This window comes from Procambarus clarkii, chromosome 62, assembly GCF_040958095.1.
Source record: "Procambarus clarkii isolate CNS0578487 chromosome 62, FALCON_Pclarkii_2.0, whole genome shotgun sequence".
Taxonomy (NCBI): domain Eukaryota; kingdom Metazoa; phylum Arthropoda; class Malacostraca; order Decapoda; family Cambaridae; genus Procambarus; species Procambarus clarkii.
The window spans coordinates 24,884,769-24,899,882 of NC_091211.1; the positions used below are offsets into that span (position 1 = coordinate 24,884,769).

The window sequence follows — 15,114 nt, forward strand, 5'->3', positions numbered from 1 at the left end:
CAAATTGTTTGCGAAGTCCTTTGACTGTTATGGTGCATCATAATCCTTGCAATTGTCTGTAATGCTTCAATTACTTTCTGAACTCTTTCTGGTGTGAGTGATTGTAACAATCCCCAGCTCTGTGCCTCTCAAGGGACCAGGTTCTGGCTGTAGTACCCGGTAGGCCAAACAGGACTCCTGTTACAGATGTGATTCAGTGGTGGGACGCTATCTCATCAATATAGCTTCAGGGAGCCACCAAGGGGGCTTCCCTAGAAAAATCCTTATCAGATCTTGCTCAACAATTAAGTAGTAATCAAAATTGTGTTAAGAGACCAAGACTTTAATTTATACCAATATGAAATATATAAAAATAACAAAGAATATATACTCACTCATAATCCTGACTCTGCCAAGCTTATCCATGAGGAGGGATGTGATCAATGTGCCAGGGATCATTGTCAGTTGCCCTATCAAATTCTCTTGAAACACTGCCTTATAATGGATGTTATAATCAAAATCTAAAGTACAGCCAGGTGCAAGTGCATGGAATTTGTTGTTTATCATTTCACAGTCCTGGAAACGATAGTCATATATGTCGGTATCGATGAAAGTGTTGCGAGCTATGTGGGAATACCTGTGAGGGGGGGAAAAAACAGCTACAGAAAACTCAAATTTACAGATAATAAAAAAATAATTAGTAACAAAGTAGTAGGCCATGAGTCACAATAACATGGCTGAAGTATGTTGACCAGACTACACACTAGAAGGTGAAGGGACAAGGATGTTTCGGTCCGTCCTGGACCATTCTCCAAAATGGTCCAGGACAGACCGAAACGTCGTCGTCCCTTCACCTTCTAGTGTGTGGTCTGGTCAACAACAAATTAGTACATTTAAAAGAAAAAATTGGACCATCCTATTTTCCCAATTTATTTCTGACTTAGTTATGTTCAATTTTAGGCATCATAAATTAAACCTAATTATATGACAGAAATGCAAAGTGAGAGATGACACTTCTTAACCTTGCAGTTGTGATAGGAACCAGATGATCTGTAGGTCACAGCAGATATTTTTTTATGTAAACATACAGTACTTTCACTTATAACACTCCAGTTTTGAACATAATGAAATGCCTCTCTCTTGTGGATCCCTCAGTGGTTCACTGTGGATCTCCTTACTTCATTATCTTTAAACCTAACATGCCCTACCAGGCCCTTACGAGTCATAAAAACCTACACAAACCAGAAACAGAATCAAGTCCACTGATTAGAGGTGCAGGAGTACTAGATAAACCCAAGCTAAGAGGAAAAAGTCACCAGAAACATAGTGTTCCAAAAGAAGCAACTGTATGGAGAAAATTAGCAACACTATCAACTAGGTACTCACTCATTATCCAGTCAGATGGCTATTCCCCACTAATGTTCATTGTCTACATAAACAATCTACCAGATGGAATACAGAATTATATGAACATGTTTGCTGATGATAGGCCTGGAGGCCTATCATTAATTTTAGTCTAAAATACTAGGGAAGATAAGAAACTTAGATGATTGTCATGCCCTTCAAGAAGACTTGGACAAAATAAGTGTGAGCACCACTTGGCAAATGGAATTTAATGTGAATAAATGACATGTTATGGAATGTGGAATAGGAGAACGTAGATCCCACACAACCTATAAATTATGTAAGAAATCTTTAAGGAATTCGAATAGAGAGAGAGCGAGAGATCTAGGGGTGGTTCTAGATAGAAAACTATCACCCGAGGACCACATAAGGAACATCATGCGAGGAGTCTATGCTAGTAACAAAGTAGATGGCAAAATTCCTTAGTATTCTCATCGGTAACAAGCTGAATTTCCAGGGACAGCAAGAAAAAGTATCTAAAACTGTTGGCATTCTTTCTAAGATCAGATATTAAGTACCTCGCCCTGCTCTGGTGATGCTCTATCACTCTCTCATCTATCCTTATCTCAATTAAGGTATTTGTGCTTGGGGTTCTACTAGTACTACTCAAAATCATTTACGTCCTCTAATTATTCAACACAAAGCTGCTATTAGGACAATATCTAACTCTGGCTGCAGACAGCACTCAAAACCCTTATTCAAATCTTTGAATATGTTAGCTATTAAGTCACTGCACATCCTCTCATGTGTACTCTGTATATTTAAAACTCTGAACTGTAATGTCAATCCTGACCTTAAAAGCTTCCTAGAAGGTTGTAACAGAACCTATGGGCACCACACCAGAAACAAATACCTATTTGATATTCCAAGAGTGCGACTTATTGAAACTAGAAGTGCTCTACAAATCATGGGACCCAGAATGTGGAATGGCCTTTCCAATCATGTCAAAGGCAGTACATCTCTCAACCAGTTTAAGAGTAGAACTAAGTACTACCTAATTAACTCCATGTAACCTACCTTACCCCCTAAATGTCAACCCATCTCCTGCTATTTTAAACAATGCTGTTTGTTGACTAACTTGTATGATTGCTGATTTCTGTCATGTTCCCCCCCCCCTTTTTTTATTCCTTTTTTCAACACAATTTATACTTTTAATCTCAATTACTATTAAGTTTTAGTCTAAGTGGTTTTTCCCCTCTCCTCGCCTGAAAAGCTATGCATATTAGTGGCTTTAGGTATTGTATGTATAGCACTATCTATAAATCCAACATTATGTTTGTAGCTCATCATCTATGTATGTACTTTTCCTGAATAATTTTGAATTTTGAATTTTGAATGATGTCATGCCAAAATCACCAATGCTCGGTCAACTGTTGACCTCCTAATGCTTTTCTATTACCTGAGGCAGAAAGTTTCCATCTTTAGCTTTTCAAGACGGCTGATACCTGAAGTTACAGCATCACAGAAGCAGCACTACCACACTATACTGCATTACAGAAGCAGCAATACCACCCTCAAGCAAATCACCAATAGTACTTACTTAAAAAATGTCTTGCTGCTTCTGACATCAGAGAAGAGGCAGTCAGTTATTGAACAGTTGAGAAAAAGAACGTGATTGATGAGAGTTTTACTAAAAGTAACGTTGTTGAAGATTGTCTGCACAAATTGGATATTGTCCAGAGTAGTGCTGTTGAATGAACGATGCTCATACACCTCATCTGAAATAATTATTCAGCGTTAAGGTTAAAAAGAATGACTGTTTCCCCTGATGTGACAAATGCACTTGCATATAACTCATAACATTTGATCCTACCATAGAAATTCACTTTCATTATTTCAGTTTTAAGATTATGATTCTTCAATTACGGCATGATGAGTTCTTTTTTAAAAAGTAGGACTGTAAGAAAATAAATATTGTAAAGCTCCATTACAAGTTTCATCGTCAAACACAATTTCAAAATCCGGGATGATAAATATGTCTACAGAACCATAAGGGGATGCTGCCAACACTGCAGCCTATGCTCAAGTAAACCTTGCCTTACACAATGCAGGAATGTGGCTACTGGTTTATTTATTTATTTATTTATATATATACAAGAAGGTACATTGGGATTGTGAGGATACATAATATGGTAATTACAATCTTGTAAAGCCACTAATACGGGCAGCGTTTCGGGCAGGTGACAAATCTGCTTGTATATCCTGCACTTTAAATATAGTAGCTGTAAGTTATGTGATGAATAAAATAAATGTGATACAATAACTGTACCTTAGTACTGTACTGTACATGATGGAACACCAAACTACCTCAATCTGAACTTGCAATTGTGGAGGTTAGTTACGTGCTCAGTTTCACACTAAATCAATTAAACCCAAACAAGATATCCTTCATGACTGAACAAAAGTAACTAAATAATTAAAATTTTAATGTACATCTACATAAATGATTCTGTTAATATAAGGCATACCTGAGGTAACATTGGCATGGCTGTTGTATTCCTCACTCTTCAGCAACTTGATGTATTCTGGGAACCAAACTGACAGACCATAGAACCTGCCAAAAAAATTAATTTATAATTACAAATTAAATTTTGATGACTATTGATAATGTTATTGCAAGAGTAGTAACCAAAAACTAGCATAAAGATTAACTCTGGCTAGAACACTTAAATTGTCTGCCAGACAGCACAGTTCACACACCCAAAAGCTATGCAGACATAATTTGTTCTGTAAGTCATACCTCTTTCACCAATGTGAAGAGAGCCACCTCAGGGTGACCGAACATCTCGCAGAGCTACTAGACAGTTCCCTATGTGGAAATGGGCTGGAATCAAAATACTCTGAAAAAATGTTGGAAACACGCCACATATGGACCGCACAGGCAATTGAACCCCAAAAATCCAAAAGAAGAGCCACCCAGTGTCCAGCACCACAAGGTATAAGGCTGAAGAAACCCCCCCAGTGGTTCAGGCAATGAACCACTGGGGAGCAGTCAGAGTGGAGCCAGAGAACAGAGTCCGGAGGGAGCCAAATCCTCCACAATGTTTGCCACATTGCTGCGAATATGCAAACCATGATGTCTATCTGAGGAAACAGACCCAACCTAAGAAACCACCAAACCTAAGAGGCCTATCAAGCAATGGTCATAAAACCCCAACCCAGAGCCGATGTATCTGTAAAGACATTGAGCAACAGAGCTGGAAAGTACAATGAGACCAAACCCCAAAAGGAAAGCCAACAAAGTAACAGCCAGCAAAGGGCTGCTGAACCCAGTGGTCATTGCAACAGCAAAATGAGCAGAACCAGAAGAACCAGTAGACAGCCCTTAGCCAAACTCTGCCCAATGGGAAGACATGCAGGCAAAATTCAGGACCCAGCACAGCTGCTCGAACAACTGTCAAGTGACTGAGAACAGTTCAAAACTAGATTGTGATGCAGCTGCAAGTTCAGGAAGGCCTAAGGAGGCAAGGAAAGAGACAGTGACCAAGAGTCCCAGACACGACCAAACAATTTTTGAAATTGGGGACAGAATAACTGGAACTTTCACCAGTTCACCAGAAACCCAAACCTAGCAAAGCTAGAAAAAATCACATCCCTGGCTAGCCAACACACAGACTGACTGGGAGCCCAAACCAGCCTATACTACACTTTCTAATTCAGAATTACTTGTAAATACATGGATGGTGAAATACTAAAGAAATTGTTCACAACTTTTGTTAGAACAAAGCTGGAATATGCAGCTGTTGTATGGTGCCCATATCTTAAGAAGCACATCAACAAACTGGAAAAGGTGCAAAGACATGCAACTAAACGGCTCCTGAAACTGAAGAACAAGAGCTTTGAGGAGAGGTTAGAGGCATAAAATATGCAAAAACTAGATGATATAAGAAAAAGAGGCGATATGATCATTACGTACAAAACAGTAATAGGAATCGATAAAATTGACAGGGAAGAATTCCCGAGACCTGGAACTTTCAAGTTCAAATTTAAATGTTTATTCAGGTAAAGTACATACATACAAGGGGTGATACAAATATTGATGAATTATAGATAGAGCTAGTACATACAATGAATACATATGTACATACTTCAAGAACAAGAGGTCACAGATTTAAACTAGCTAAACAAAGCTGCCGAAGAAATATAATAAAAATTTACTTTCGCAAACAGAGTGGTAGATGGTTGGAACAAGTTAGGTGAGAAGGTGGTGGAGGCCAAAATCGTCAGTAGTTTTAACATGTTATATTACAAAGGGCTGGGAAGACAGGACACCATGAACATAGCTCTCAGAAATCCTCTCGATAAATCCAACATTCTGTTTGTAACTCATCTTGTATGTACTGTATGTGCTTTTACCTGAATAAATATTTATTATTATTACTGTATATTACATACATTATTATTATTATCCAGTAACTGCACTTAAGTAATTTCACTAGGGTAATTACACTAAGCTGATTAAGCTGATTTGTCATGGAAGGCCTATGATTCCATTCACTCACATATTCTCTTCCACATTACAATAAATGTAATGCATATTTTTTTTTTTACAAATAAGAAATAAATGCTTAATTTTAAAAAGTATAGGTAAACTCACCCAAATGAACATGTTAACCACACAATCAGCAGCAAGAGAGTGGTCGTCAAGTAAGGTGGTAGGAACAGCTGGAAGAAGAGGCCCCAAAACTGGAAAGATTTTAGGAAGCATTATATAAGAGCATCAGTGAATAAACTGAAGTATACAATTGAAGTATATATCCCCCCGCTCCCCTCACCAAAGAAAAAACAAACAGAAGAAATAAATAATTTAACCTTCAGGAAACATTTGAAGGTGTATTAAGATACCTTCAGGAAACATTTGTATAAAGCATTTTTTAATAAAAGAAAAATGCATTGCTATGCATATTACTGAACATTTGTTCAGCAAAGCAGGTAAATCCAGCCTAAAAATTCAGCAGGTAAATTCAGCAAAGCAGGTAAATCCAGCCTAAAAAGTGTGCACTGCAATCAGAGATTTTCTGGAATCAAATCTAGGTTGCACTGTACAGTACTGTAGAATTGAAAACCTACCTGCTCTAGACCATAGGAAATATCAGACACAAAGTTCTTCCCAACTCCCTGGGGTGGAGTGTGTCGAGGAGGGCGATTAGTACCAGATGGCAACTCCAGCTCTGTCAGTTGGTACTCTGCTCCAGGATTATGAGCATTGTTCCATTTGAAGATTTTCTGTAGAAGTAAAAAAAAAGTATATAATAGATGGTTTTTATATAAGATCACTGAAAAATTTATTAATTGAAAAAGCCTATCCATGCAATAAATATGCAATATCCAATATCCTAAATGGTTTAAGCTAACCAGAATCTCCTAGCATTAACCATGATTAACTACAAACATTTCTCACTGTTATTCATACTTGCATTTCCTGCATTTTTAAATTGTTTACTTATTTCATTTTCTCTCTTATTTAAGTTCTATGCAGGATCTAAATTTTGGAACTTTTAAAATTCTTTACAAGTATGCCATGCAATGGCTGGCATGAAAATAAAATATGCAGAAAATAATGAATATAAAGAAAAGAAAAACAATTATAGTTTCCAGAGAGATACTGAGAAAATATTACAATATTTATCAGGGAAAATGTAATTTTGTCAACAAAACTTGAGGGCTCGATCATACCTATTACTCATTATCTCACAAAAATCCTGATATACTGAACTTGCAAAAAGCATCTGCTTAACCTATAGCAGAGAACTGTAAGCAGAAATCACATAAATACTGAATATTCCAAGTAATGCTTTAGAGTGTCTTGACACTTGTGAACCTGTTTACTCATAAAATCAAAAACATATTCCATGGGCAAAATAAAGATCTTATTGAGAGAAATAAGTAATGAGCTCATTAACACTAGGGTACATACCTTGTAAACCATCATAGCCTCTACTTCCCGTCCTTTCTCCAGCAAGAACCGAGGGGACTCTGGCATGAAATACAGACCAACTACTGCCCCAAATGATGGCAAGGAACATACGACAAGAAACACACGCCAGGAGCTGAAGTGATGCTCTTCATCCAAAACAACTGTAATACCTAAGAACCATTATTTTATTAATGACCCCTCCCACTGCCTCATTTTAAAATAAACCTGTAATCCTGTTGAAATGAAGGAGACTGGGAGGTAAAATTACAAAAATTAAAAAATTCATCAGACGTAATAGCACACGTTCATAATGTAGAGTGCAAGTGAGCTTAGATAGTACTACTTGGTTAATTGTTGTACAATGCTAGATGCAGAAAGAGTGAAACAGTAACAGAATACAATCATCCTTACACACATTAACACAAACTGTGTACCAATTGCATCCTATAGTTTAATAACAAAAGAGTCTACAAAGCTCACCTGTTCTCGGTATAATTATCCAGGCCATCAGTGCAGTGAACACTCCACCAATTGCCCAGAACACCAACAACCAAGACAAATGACGTCCTCGTTCTGCCTGAGTAACAAACTCACAGTAGTAAGCAAACACAATGGGGATCCCACCACCAATCCTAAAAGAAAAAAATTGCAAAATAAGAATAATATTGAATACTAGCATTTTTTTGCCCTAATTCAATTATTTATCTTAGCATTTACATATACAGTATTAGTTACAGACTTACTTCAATATATTTGTGGTCATTTAACTAAGCAGATGAAGACTAAGCTACATACCACAAAATGAGGAGACGACTATATTTCAGTTCGTACTAGGCCATTATCAAGTTGATTGTGATAATCAACTTGATAATATTCCAGGACGGACTGAAACAACGTCGTCATCTCCACCTTTTCTATTGTGTGGTTTAGTTTCATATCTTAAAGCCTCATTATTGTGTCTCATCATCTGCAAACTAAGCAGATATTGAAAACCCAGTTATTTCAAGTATCAAAGACATTTAACACCCAAATTTGTGGGTTGGGAGACTAATTTTCAGCCACATTATTGTGACTTTTTGTCTTTTTGAATTATCAGCAGGGAAGACCCATAAGTATAGACCTGTATCACTGACAAGTGTAATTAAAATAGTCAAAATAGTTGAAAAAATAATTAAAACTAAAATGGTAGAACACCTGGAGAAAAGTTACATAACAGACAGCATGGTTTTCAATCTAGAAGATCCTGTGTAACAAATTTACTTAGTTTCTATGATTGAGCCACAGAGAATTTAACGGAAAGAGATGGATGGGTTGATCGCATCTATCTGGACCTAAAAAAGGCTTACGACAGAGTTCCACATACAAGGTTGTTCTAGAAACTGGAACATGCTGGAGAAGTGACAGGGAGGCTTCTAACATTGATGAAATATGTTCTAACTGACTGAAAAATTACTTAAACTAAGTAATCAGAGGAAATGTATCAGACTAGAGAAATGTCACTAGTGGAGTACCACAGGGTTTAGTTTTTACACTGGAATGTTTATTGTATATACAGGTATACATAAATGACCTACCAGAAGGATTACAGAATTTTATGAACATGTTTGCTGATGATACTAAATTATTAGGGAAGATAAACTTAGACAATTGTTATACCTTTTAAGACCTAGACAAAAGTGCATGGAGCACCACTTGGCAAATGGAATATAATGTGAATAAATGACATGTTTTGGAGTGTTGATTAAAAGAAATTAGATTAAACACAACCTACAAATTGTGTGAGAAAGCTTTAACAAATGATGATACAGAAAGAGATCCAGGGGTAGTTCTAGATAGAAAACTATCACCTGAGGACCACATAAAGAACATTGTGCGAGGAGCCAATGCTATGCTTTCCAAATTTAGAACTGCATTTAAATACATGGATGATGAAATACTAGAGAAATTGTTCACGACCTTGGTGAGACCAAAGCTGGAATATGCATCAGTTGTATTGTGCCCATATTTTGAGAAGCACATCAGCTAACTGGAAAAGTTACAAAAACATGCAACAAAATGGTTACCAGAACTGAAAGACAAGAGCTACTAGGAGAGGTTAGAGGCATTAAATATGCCAAAGCTAAAAGATAAGAAAAAGAGGAGATATGATCACTACGAACAAAACAGAAACGGGAATCAACAAAATGAATAGGGGTGAATTCACGAGACATGGAACTTCAAGAACAAGAGGTTATAGATTTAAACTAACTAAACAAAACTGCCAAAGAAATATAAGAAAATTCATTATTGCAAACAGAGTGATAGATGGATGGAACAAGTTAAGTGAGAAGATGGTGGAGGCCAAAACCGTCAGTAGTTTCAAAGCATTACATGAGAGTGCTAGGAAGACAGGACACCCAAGCCTAGCTCTAATCCTGTAACTACACTCGGGTCATTACACACCTGTCCTTTTCCCTTTTCTCTCCAGCTGTCCCATCAACATTAGCCAACTACTTTAGTGTTTTTCTCTACACAGTCTGTGTAGAGAATGTCCCACTACTCATTTGTTTCCTTAACAATATAAGTCTAACACAGTCTTCTTTTGCCTGCCTAATACTTAAATACCTATTTGCAACAGCAAACCAAGTCTGAATATAATTAACATAGAAAAAACAAAATTCTTCATTCTTGTCTAATCATTCAAAACAATGTTGCATAATTTAATTCACTTCTTGAAAAAGGACATGTAAAATCTCTTTCCATCCAAACTATAGATATTATTCATTCCTCAAATATATCTTGCTTATATCTCCTTTTTAATTAAATGTTTTGCTTCTGTAAATCCTTTACTACTCATGAAGTTGGAGTTCTAGCACTAAATTTTCCAATTATGAAAACTTCACCAGCTTTTACTTCTTTTTGTTTACTTTTAATTATGCCTTCTAGAAAGATACATTATACAAATTAGTTTTAATGAATATATTATTTTCTCCTTACCCAATCCCAGAGCAAAGTCTCGTAGTCATAAAGATGCCATAGGTGGGCATAAAGGCTGTCATTATCCCAAATAGAGCATTGACGAAGAGAGCAGAGAGTAGAGCTCGACGACGACCCACGTTGTCACTTAAACTTCCCCATATCATTGCACCAATCATCATTCCAATGAATGTAATTGCCGCTGAAAAGCAAATGCATAATATGTATATTATGCTGCAAACTGGCTTAAATAAGAAAATCACGATTTATTAATTAATACCTGAAATAATAATCAAGCATTGAGTGTAATGAAATGCCCTTGAATGGTGGGTTCTAAGTAACTCTCCAGAGCTACTATGCATGCTGGTATGTATAGCCAAATCTTAAAAATTGCACCAAGTCTCCAAGACCCACATTAACCAACTAAGAGCCTAGACCAAAGAGTCTAGCTGAAACAGACCCAGTGATGACATGTTGCAAAGCCCCACGGTGAGTGCAGTACCCCAGAATGAAAATAATCAACTCAATAGGGAAAATAGCCTTTTTTCAACAACCTCTCCAATTTCTGTCCAATTTTGACAGTGTGTGCAATGAACAGTGGACTGTCTTCTTCTTGCTTTGCAAGATGTTTGTCCATTTGCAAGTGAATCTGTTTGCCTCTGCCTGGAATTGGCATCTCCTAGTCTATATAGCACTTTTATAATCAAGAGGTATTTTTTGCTCAGACTGGGATTACATTTAACATTTCTTTCTGGTTAAGTTGCTACTTCTCATTGCCTGTATGATACTCAGGTGGAGGAGGCCCATTAGAGTTGTAAATTCTCTTTCCTCAAAGTGCCAGTAGGAAGTGGCTATGTGGGTCATTATGTCTTTCCTTTTCTGGCTCTTTGTGAAATGCTGTTTGATGCCTTATACTGTTGCTGCATATCATTTGACTTTGCCAAAACCTCTTAATGGTATATAGGGTGGATATTTCCTCTCCCACCTTTCTCTGGCTGCCTTAGGCATACGTTTCCCTCTGGCCAGCTCATATTCCGCCTGAACCTTATTGGTCTTCGGTATTTCTGTTCACTCATTTTAGGGTGTCCTCCCTTAGCAGAGGGGGAACCCTAAAAATGGCAATTGTAAGCCATTTTAGGTCTTCCAGCAGATGGAGGAAACTTTTTTTTCTTGGCAACTGTAAGCATGGGAGGACATTATCAGGTAGGGAGTTTGACTGGGGCAGTACATCTGTCAAACGACAACGCTGGTGTCCTAAGCAGCTCAGCGTGGACAGAAACCTCCCATAGAGAAAAATGCCAGTTACAAAAATCAATTATTAGGCTCTCTCAAGCCTGGTAATTATTTTCTGTATGCAGATTTCTCTGTCATTTCTGGATATGAACAAAAAAAATTTCCAATGGGGTCCTTGAGTAACTGTTGCCTGGTCTGTCTGGCCAGGAGTGAATCATACTGTCCTGTGGCAGCCGTGCAATAATATTTACATGCTGTCCAGGTCAAAACATTATTCGTCAACCCAGTCTCTTGCATTCCTTTTTCAAAGGTCAGATTCTCCCAGGTCATCTGGAGTGGCTTGGTTCAGCAAGCAAGCTGTCTATCCTCATTTTCATGATGAACATAAGTTTGCCATTTTGACAGCTTTAAATATGTCCATGGGTAATATCCAAGCTAGAAACTTTTGGTGGTCCATCATGGTATTGATTTCTTGTTACTTGGACGTTTTGAAGCTTTGATGTGCCTATGTGGCAATTGCATAATTAGCATGCAGTTGATGCATCATCTTCCAAGGATAGAGTTTTGCCCGAAATGCTATGCATACTTGTGGCTTTAGGTATTGTATGTATTATCTCTTATCTTTAAATCCAACATTATGTATGTAACTCAATGTATGTACCTTTACCTGAATAAAAAATCTAAATCTAAGATAGGCATTTTCTGCTTTTCATATTGCAAATAATCTTGTGTTTTAATTTAGAGAAGCCACTCAGCTTTGCTGAGGTGACACTGGGAGTAAGCTCCTGGGAGCTACTTATGGAAGCTCTCCCTAAAATCAAACTTTAAATGTAATGAAATGACTTTTTGTGGTGGGTCTTCGGTAGCTTTAATCTCCGACCTTGTTCCCTTCTTCCCCTTGGGATGTTTGTGGACCAGTACTAGCATTCATGACTGAAGTGAGCTGCTCATTGGGAGCTCAGGTAATCTGAGCCACCATCTGGTAGTAAGTAGTCAGGTGTAACAAGGTTGAGAGATGCTCCCTTGTGGAATGATCATTTGCCTTGTATGCCTTCTTTCAAGCAGTTGCTTATTTTTTTCGCTTACCAATACTGGTGAGTTTTTCTTGGTTTTGGGTAGATCTGTGATACCCCGACGCACCCCTTTTCCTGTACAGAGAACAAGATTCTGGTCAGTTTGGGTCTCAAATACCTGGTGCAATTCCAGAACTGGAATATACTAACACATAAGTTACAGAGCACTTCTGAGGGTCCACTAGAAAAGGAGTTTCATTACTATATATATTCGTTGCTTGATTTTTACTCTCCTTTATAGAGATATGATGCCTTGTCTTTATTGTAAATGCAGTACACATATATATGTTCATTGGGCACACAGGATAATTGTTCTCACCACAAGTACATATTCCTTTTTCAACCAAGAGGTGAGGTAGCCCACCAGGCACCTGCCTCAAACTGGGATGCTGCTGTTCTACTTTGAAAATTCAAAGTAAATACATTAATTATGCAATATTTACTTTCCTTCTAATGTACAAAAGAACAACACCCCTCCAAGCCAGCTCCTTCCTCCATTCCTACTACAACTAATGTTTTATTTTGTATACAATATCCTAACTTTCCTTGCTTTTTTGTGACAATTAATTTCATTACATATCTACAGTACTCTATGCTATGAATAGTTGCATAGCTTCATATGATTTGAAAACCGATTGTAAATATGTGCTATTCTCCATTTGCATGGAGGCATTGTAGAGCGTGTCACCAAGTAGTGCAGAGGTAATAAGTCATCCCTCACTCCCCCATCGCTGTCAATACACCCACTGCTACTCCCTTCACATGATGCCATTTCCAACACTTTGCACCATGTTACTCATTGTGGATGGGTTGCATTGACGATCAGCATAGCAAGTCACTGCAGGCTACAATACCACATTGAGGCAGCATGGGTAACAGAATGATGACAATGTGCAACACTGAAAAAGAAACATCCCTCTTCACCACCAGTCTGCCATATTCCCATAACTTTGTATGTGCTAATAAAATATAAACCTATGGGTTTTGTGTTGCTTGCTGTCAACTTTGACTAAATATTTTGTGGCTGTTGGCAATGCAAGCTCAACATGCACAAGTGCCTCATGATTTTGGCAGCCTTTGTTTCTTCAATTTATTAAATTTATTCTGCATTAAATTTATGTGAAATTTGGGAATACAGCAATTTCCCTTAATATAGTTTTTTGCTGGAACTGTTATTATTAAAGGCTGATATATGGTAAAACATGCTCTGCACAATAAGTATTTCATTGATAAAGAGCAAAACAAGCCATAAACTTTAATGATTTACAAATGGAAGGGCAAAAGTGTTTGTTTAAATTTCAAATTTGCTAAGTGTAAAAGAATTCTCAAGTAATTTCTTCATTCAAATGCCCAATCATGCAGCCTTATTAAAGTAAAACTAGTTAAGCATTTTTAACATCATACTGGTTGTTAAATACCTGCTTAAATGTTGATACTGTACTGTACTTTTAATATTATAAGGATCATTTCAAAATGCTGCATCTTTATTTACAGTACTGAAATATTACAACTGTCTAAATACAGTATGCAATTCAAATCAATGATAAGATCTCACCGAGCCAGCCTTTTTGGGTGCCAGACATGCAGAGCTCAACCTCTGCTGAAGGGATAACGTAGGCCACTACAAGCAACTCAATGGTGTCGGCAGCAAGACTCAGACCTGCGACCAGCAAGAGAAGGCGCTGGAATGGCCCTGTTCCAGCCTGAAGAGGGGTCAGTACAAGCAATGAGCATCATGCTCTCCAGTATTGACCTTGAACTTAAAAACAAAAAATCAGTGGCAAGTGAAGTTTAGTGAAGATTTGTTAAGCATGCACTAAATAAAGGCTAGTATGAGCATCCAGCAGACCTGATGTTCCTATTATTACCCTGCCACAGGGTGCAGAGAACATACTTACCTCCACCATCATCAGACTTTACTTACCATAACTATCGGGCACCACCAAGCTGTATTTATTAGGTTAAATTAAAGGTAACTCGCATTTACAAGCTGCAGTCTTAGCTACAATGTACTTGAATCACAAATATTTTCATATTCTGTACTGTAATATGAATACTGTATAAATTGCCCGAAACGCTATGCGTATTAGTGGCTTTAGGTATTGTATGTACTAGCTCTATCTATAAATCCAACATTATGTTTGTAACTCATCATTTATGTATGTACAGTACTTTTACCTGAATAAAATTTTGAATTTGAATTTGAATTTAATTTTTATATTTTTATATAGGATAAATGAGTAATATGGAAATTATCCTATACCACTCTACATAAGGCTTCTATCACATGACAAAATTATTTACAGCCAATTATTTGGATATGAGTAAATCCTAAGACATGGCTTGACAGAGTTTTCCCCATAGGAAAAGGCTTGGCAGTGGCTATCAGGGGAAAGCATCAAGCCATTATAATTATAGAGCACTTGAAAGGGGGTCAGGATAAGGATTTGAGCTTTACGGTAGAGCGACGGTCTCGTTTCATGCAGGTCGGTGTTCAATCCCCGACCGTCCAAGTGGTTGAGCACCATTCCTTCCCCCCATCCCATCCCAAAT

At 37.4% G+C, this 15,114-nt stretch overlaps 1 protein-coding gene across 2 annotated transcripts in view; it reads right to left on the reverse strand.

The window, feature by feature from the left end:
- LOC123766537 (synaptic vesicle glycoprotein 2C) overlaps positions 1-15,114 on the reverse strand; it is a 61,926-nt gene that overhangs the window by 20,249 nt on the left and 26,563 nt on the right. For both annotated transcript variants that reach the window (XM_045755766.2, XM_045755767.2), the window contains exons 3-11: positions 14,117-14,264; positions 10,277-10,457; positions 7,781-7,932; positions 7,301-7,470; positions 6,454-6,609; positions 5,981-6,069; positions 3,852-3,937; positions 2,924-3,101; positions 375-616 (exon numbers count right to left, since the gene is read on the reverse strand). In XM_045755766.2, the coding sequence (XP_045611722.2) occupies positions 375-616; positions 2,924-3,101; positions 3,852-3,937; positions 5,981-6,069; positions 6,454-6,609; positions 7,301-7,470; positions 7,781-7,932; positions 10,277-10,457; positions 14,117-14,264 (1,402 nt within the window). The remainder of the gene's footprint in view (positions 1-374; positions 617-2,923; positions 3,102-3,851; positions 3,938-5,980; positions 6,070-6,453; positions 6,610-7,300; positions 7,471-7,780; positions 7,933-10,276; positions 10,458-14,116; positions 14,265-15,114) is intronic.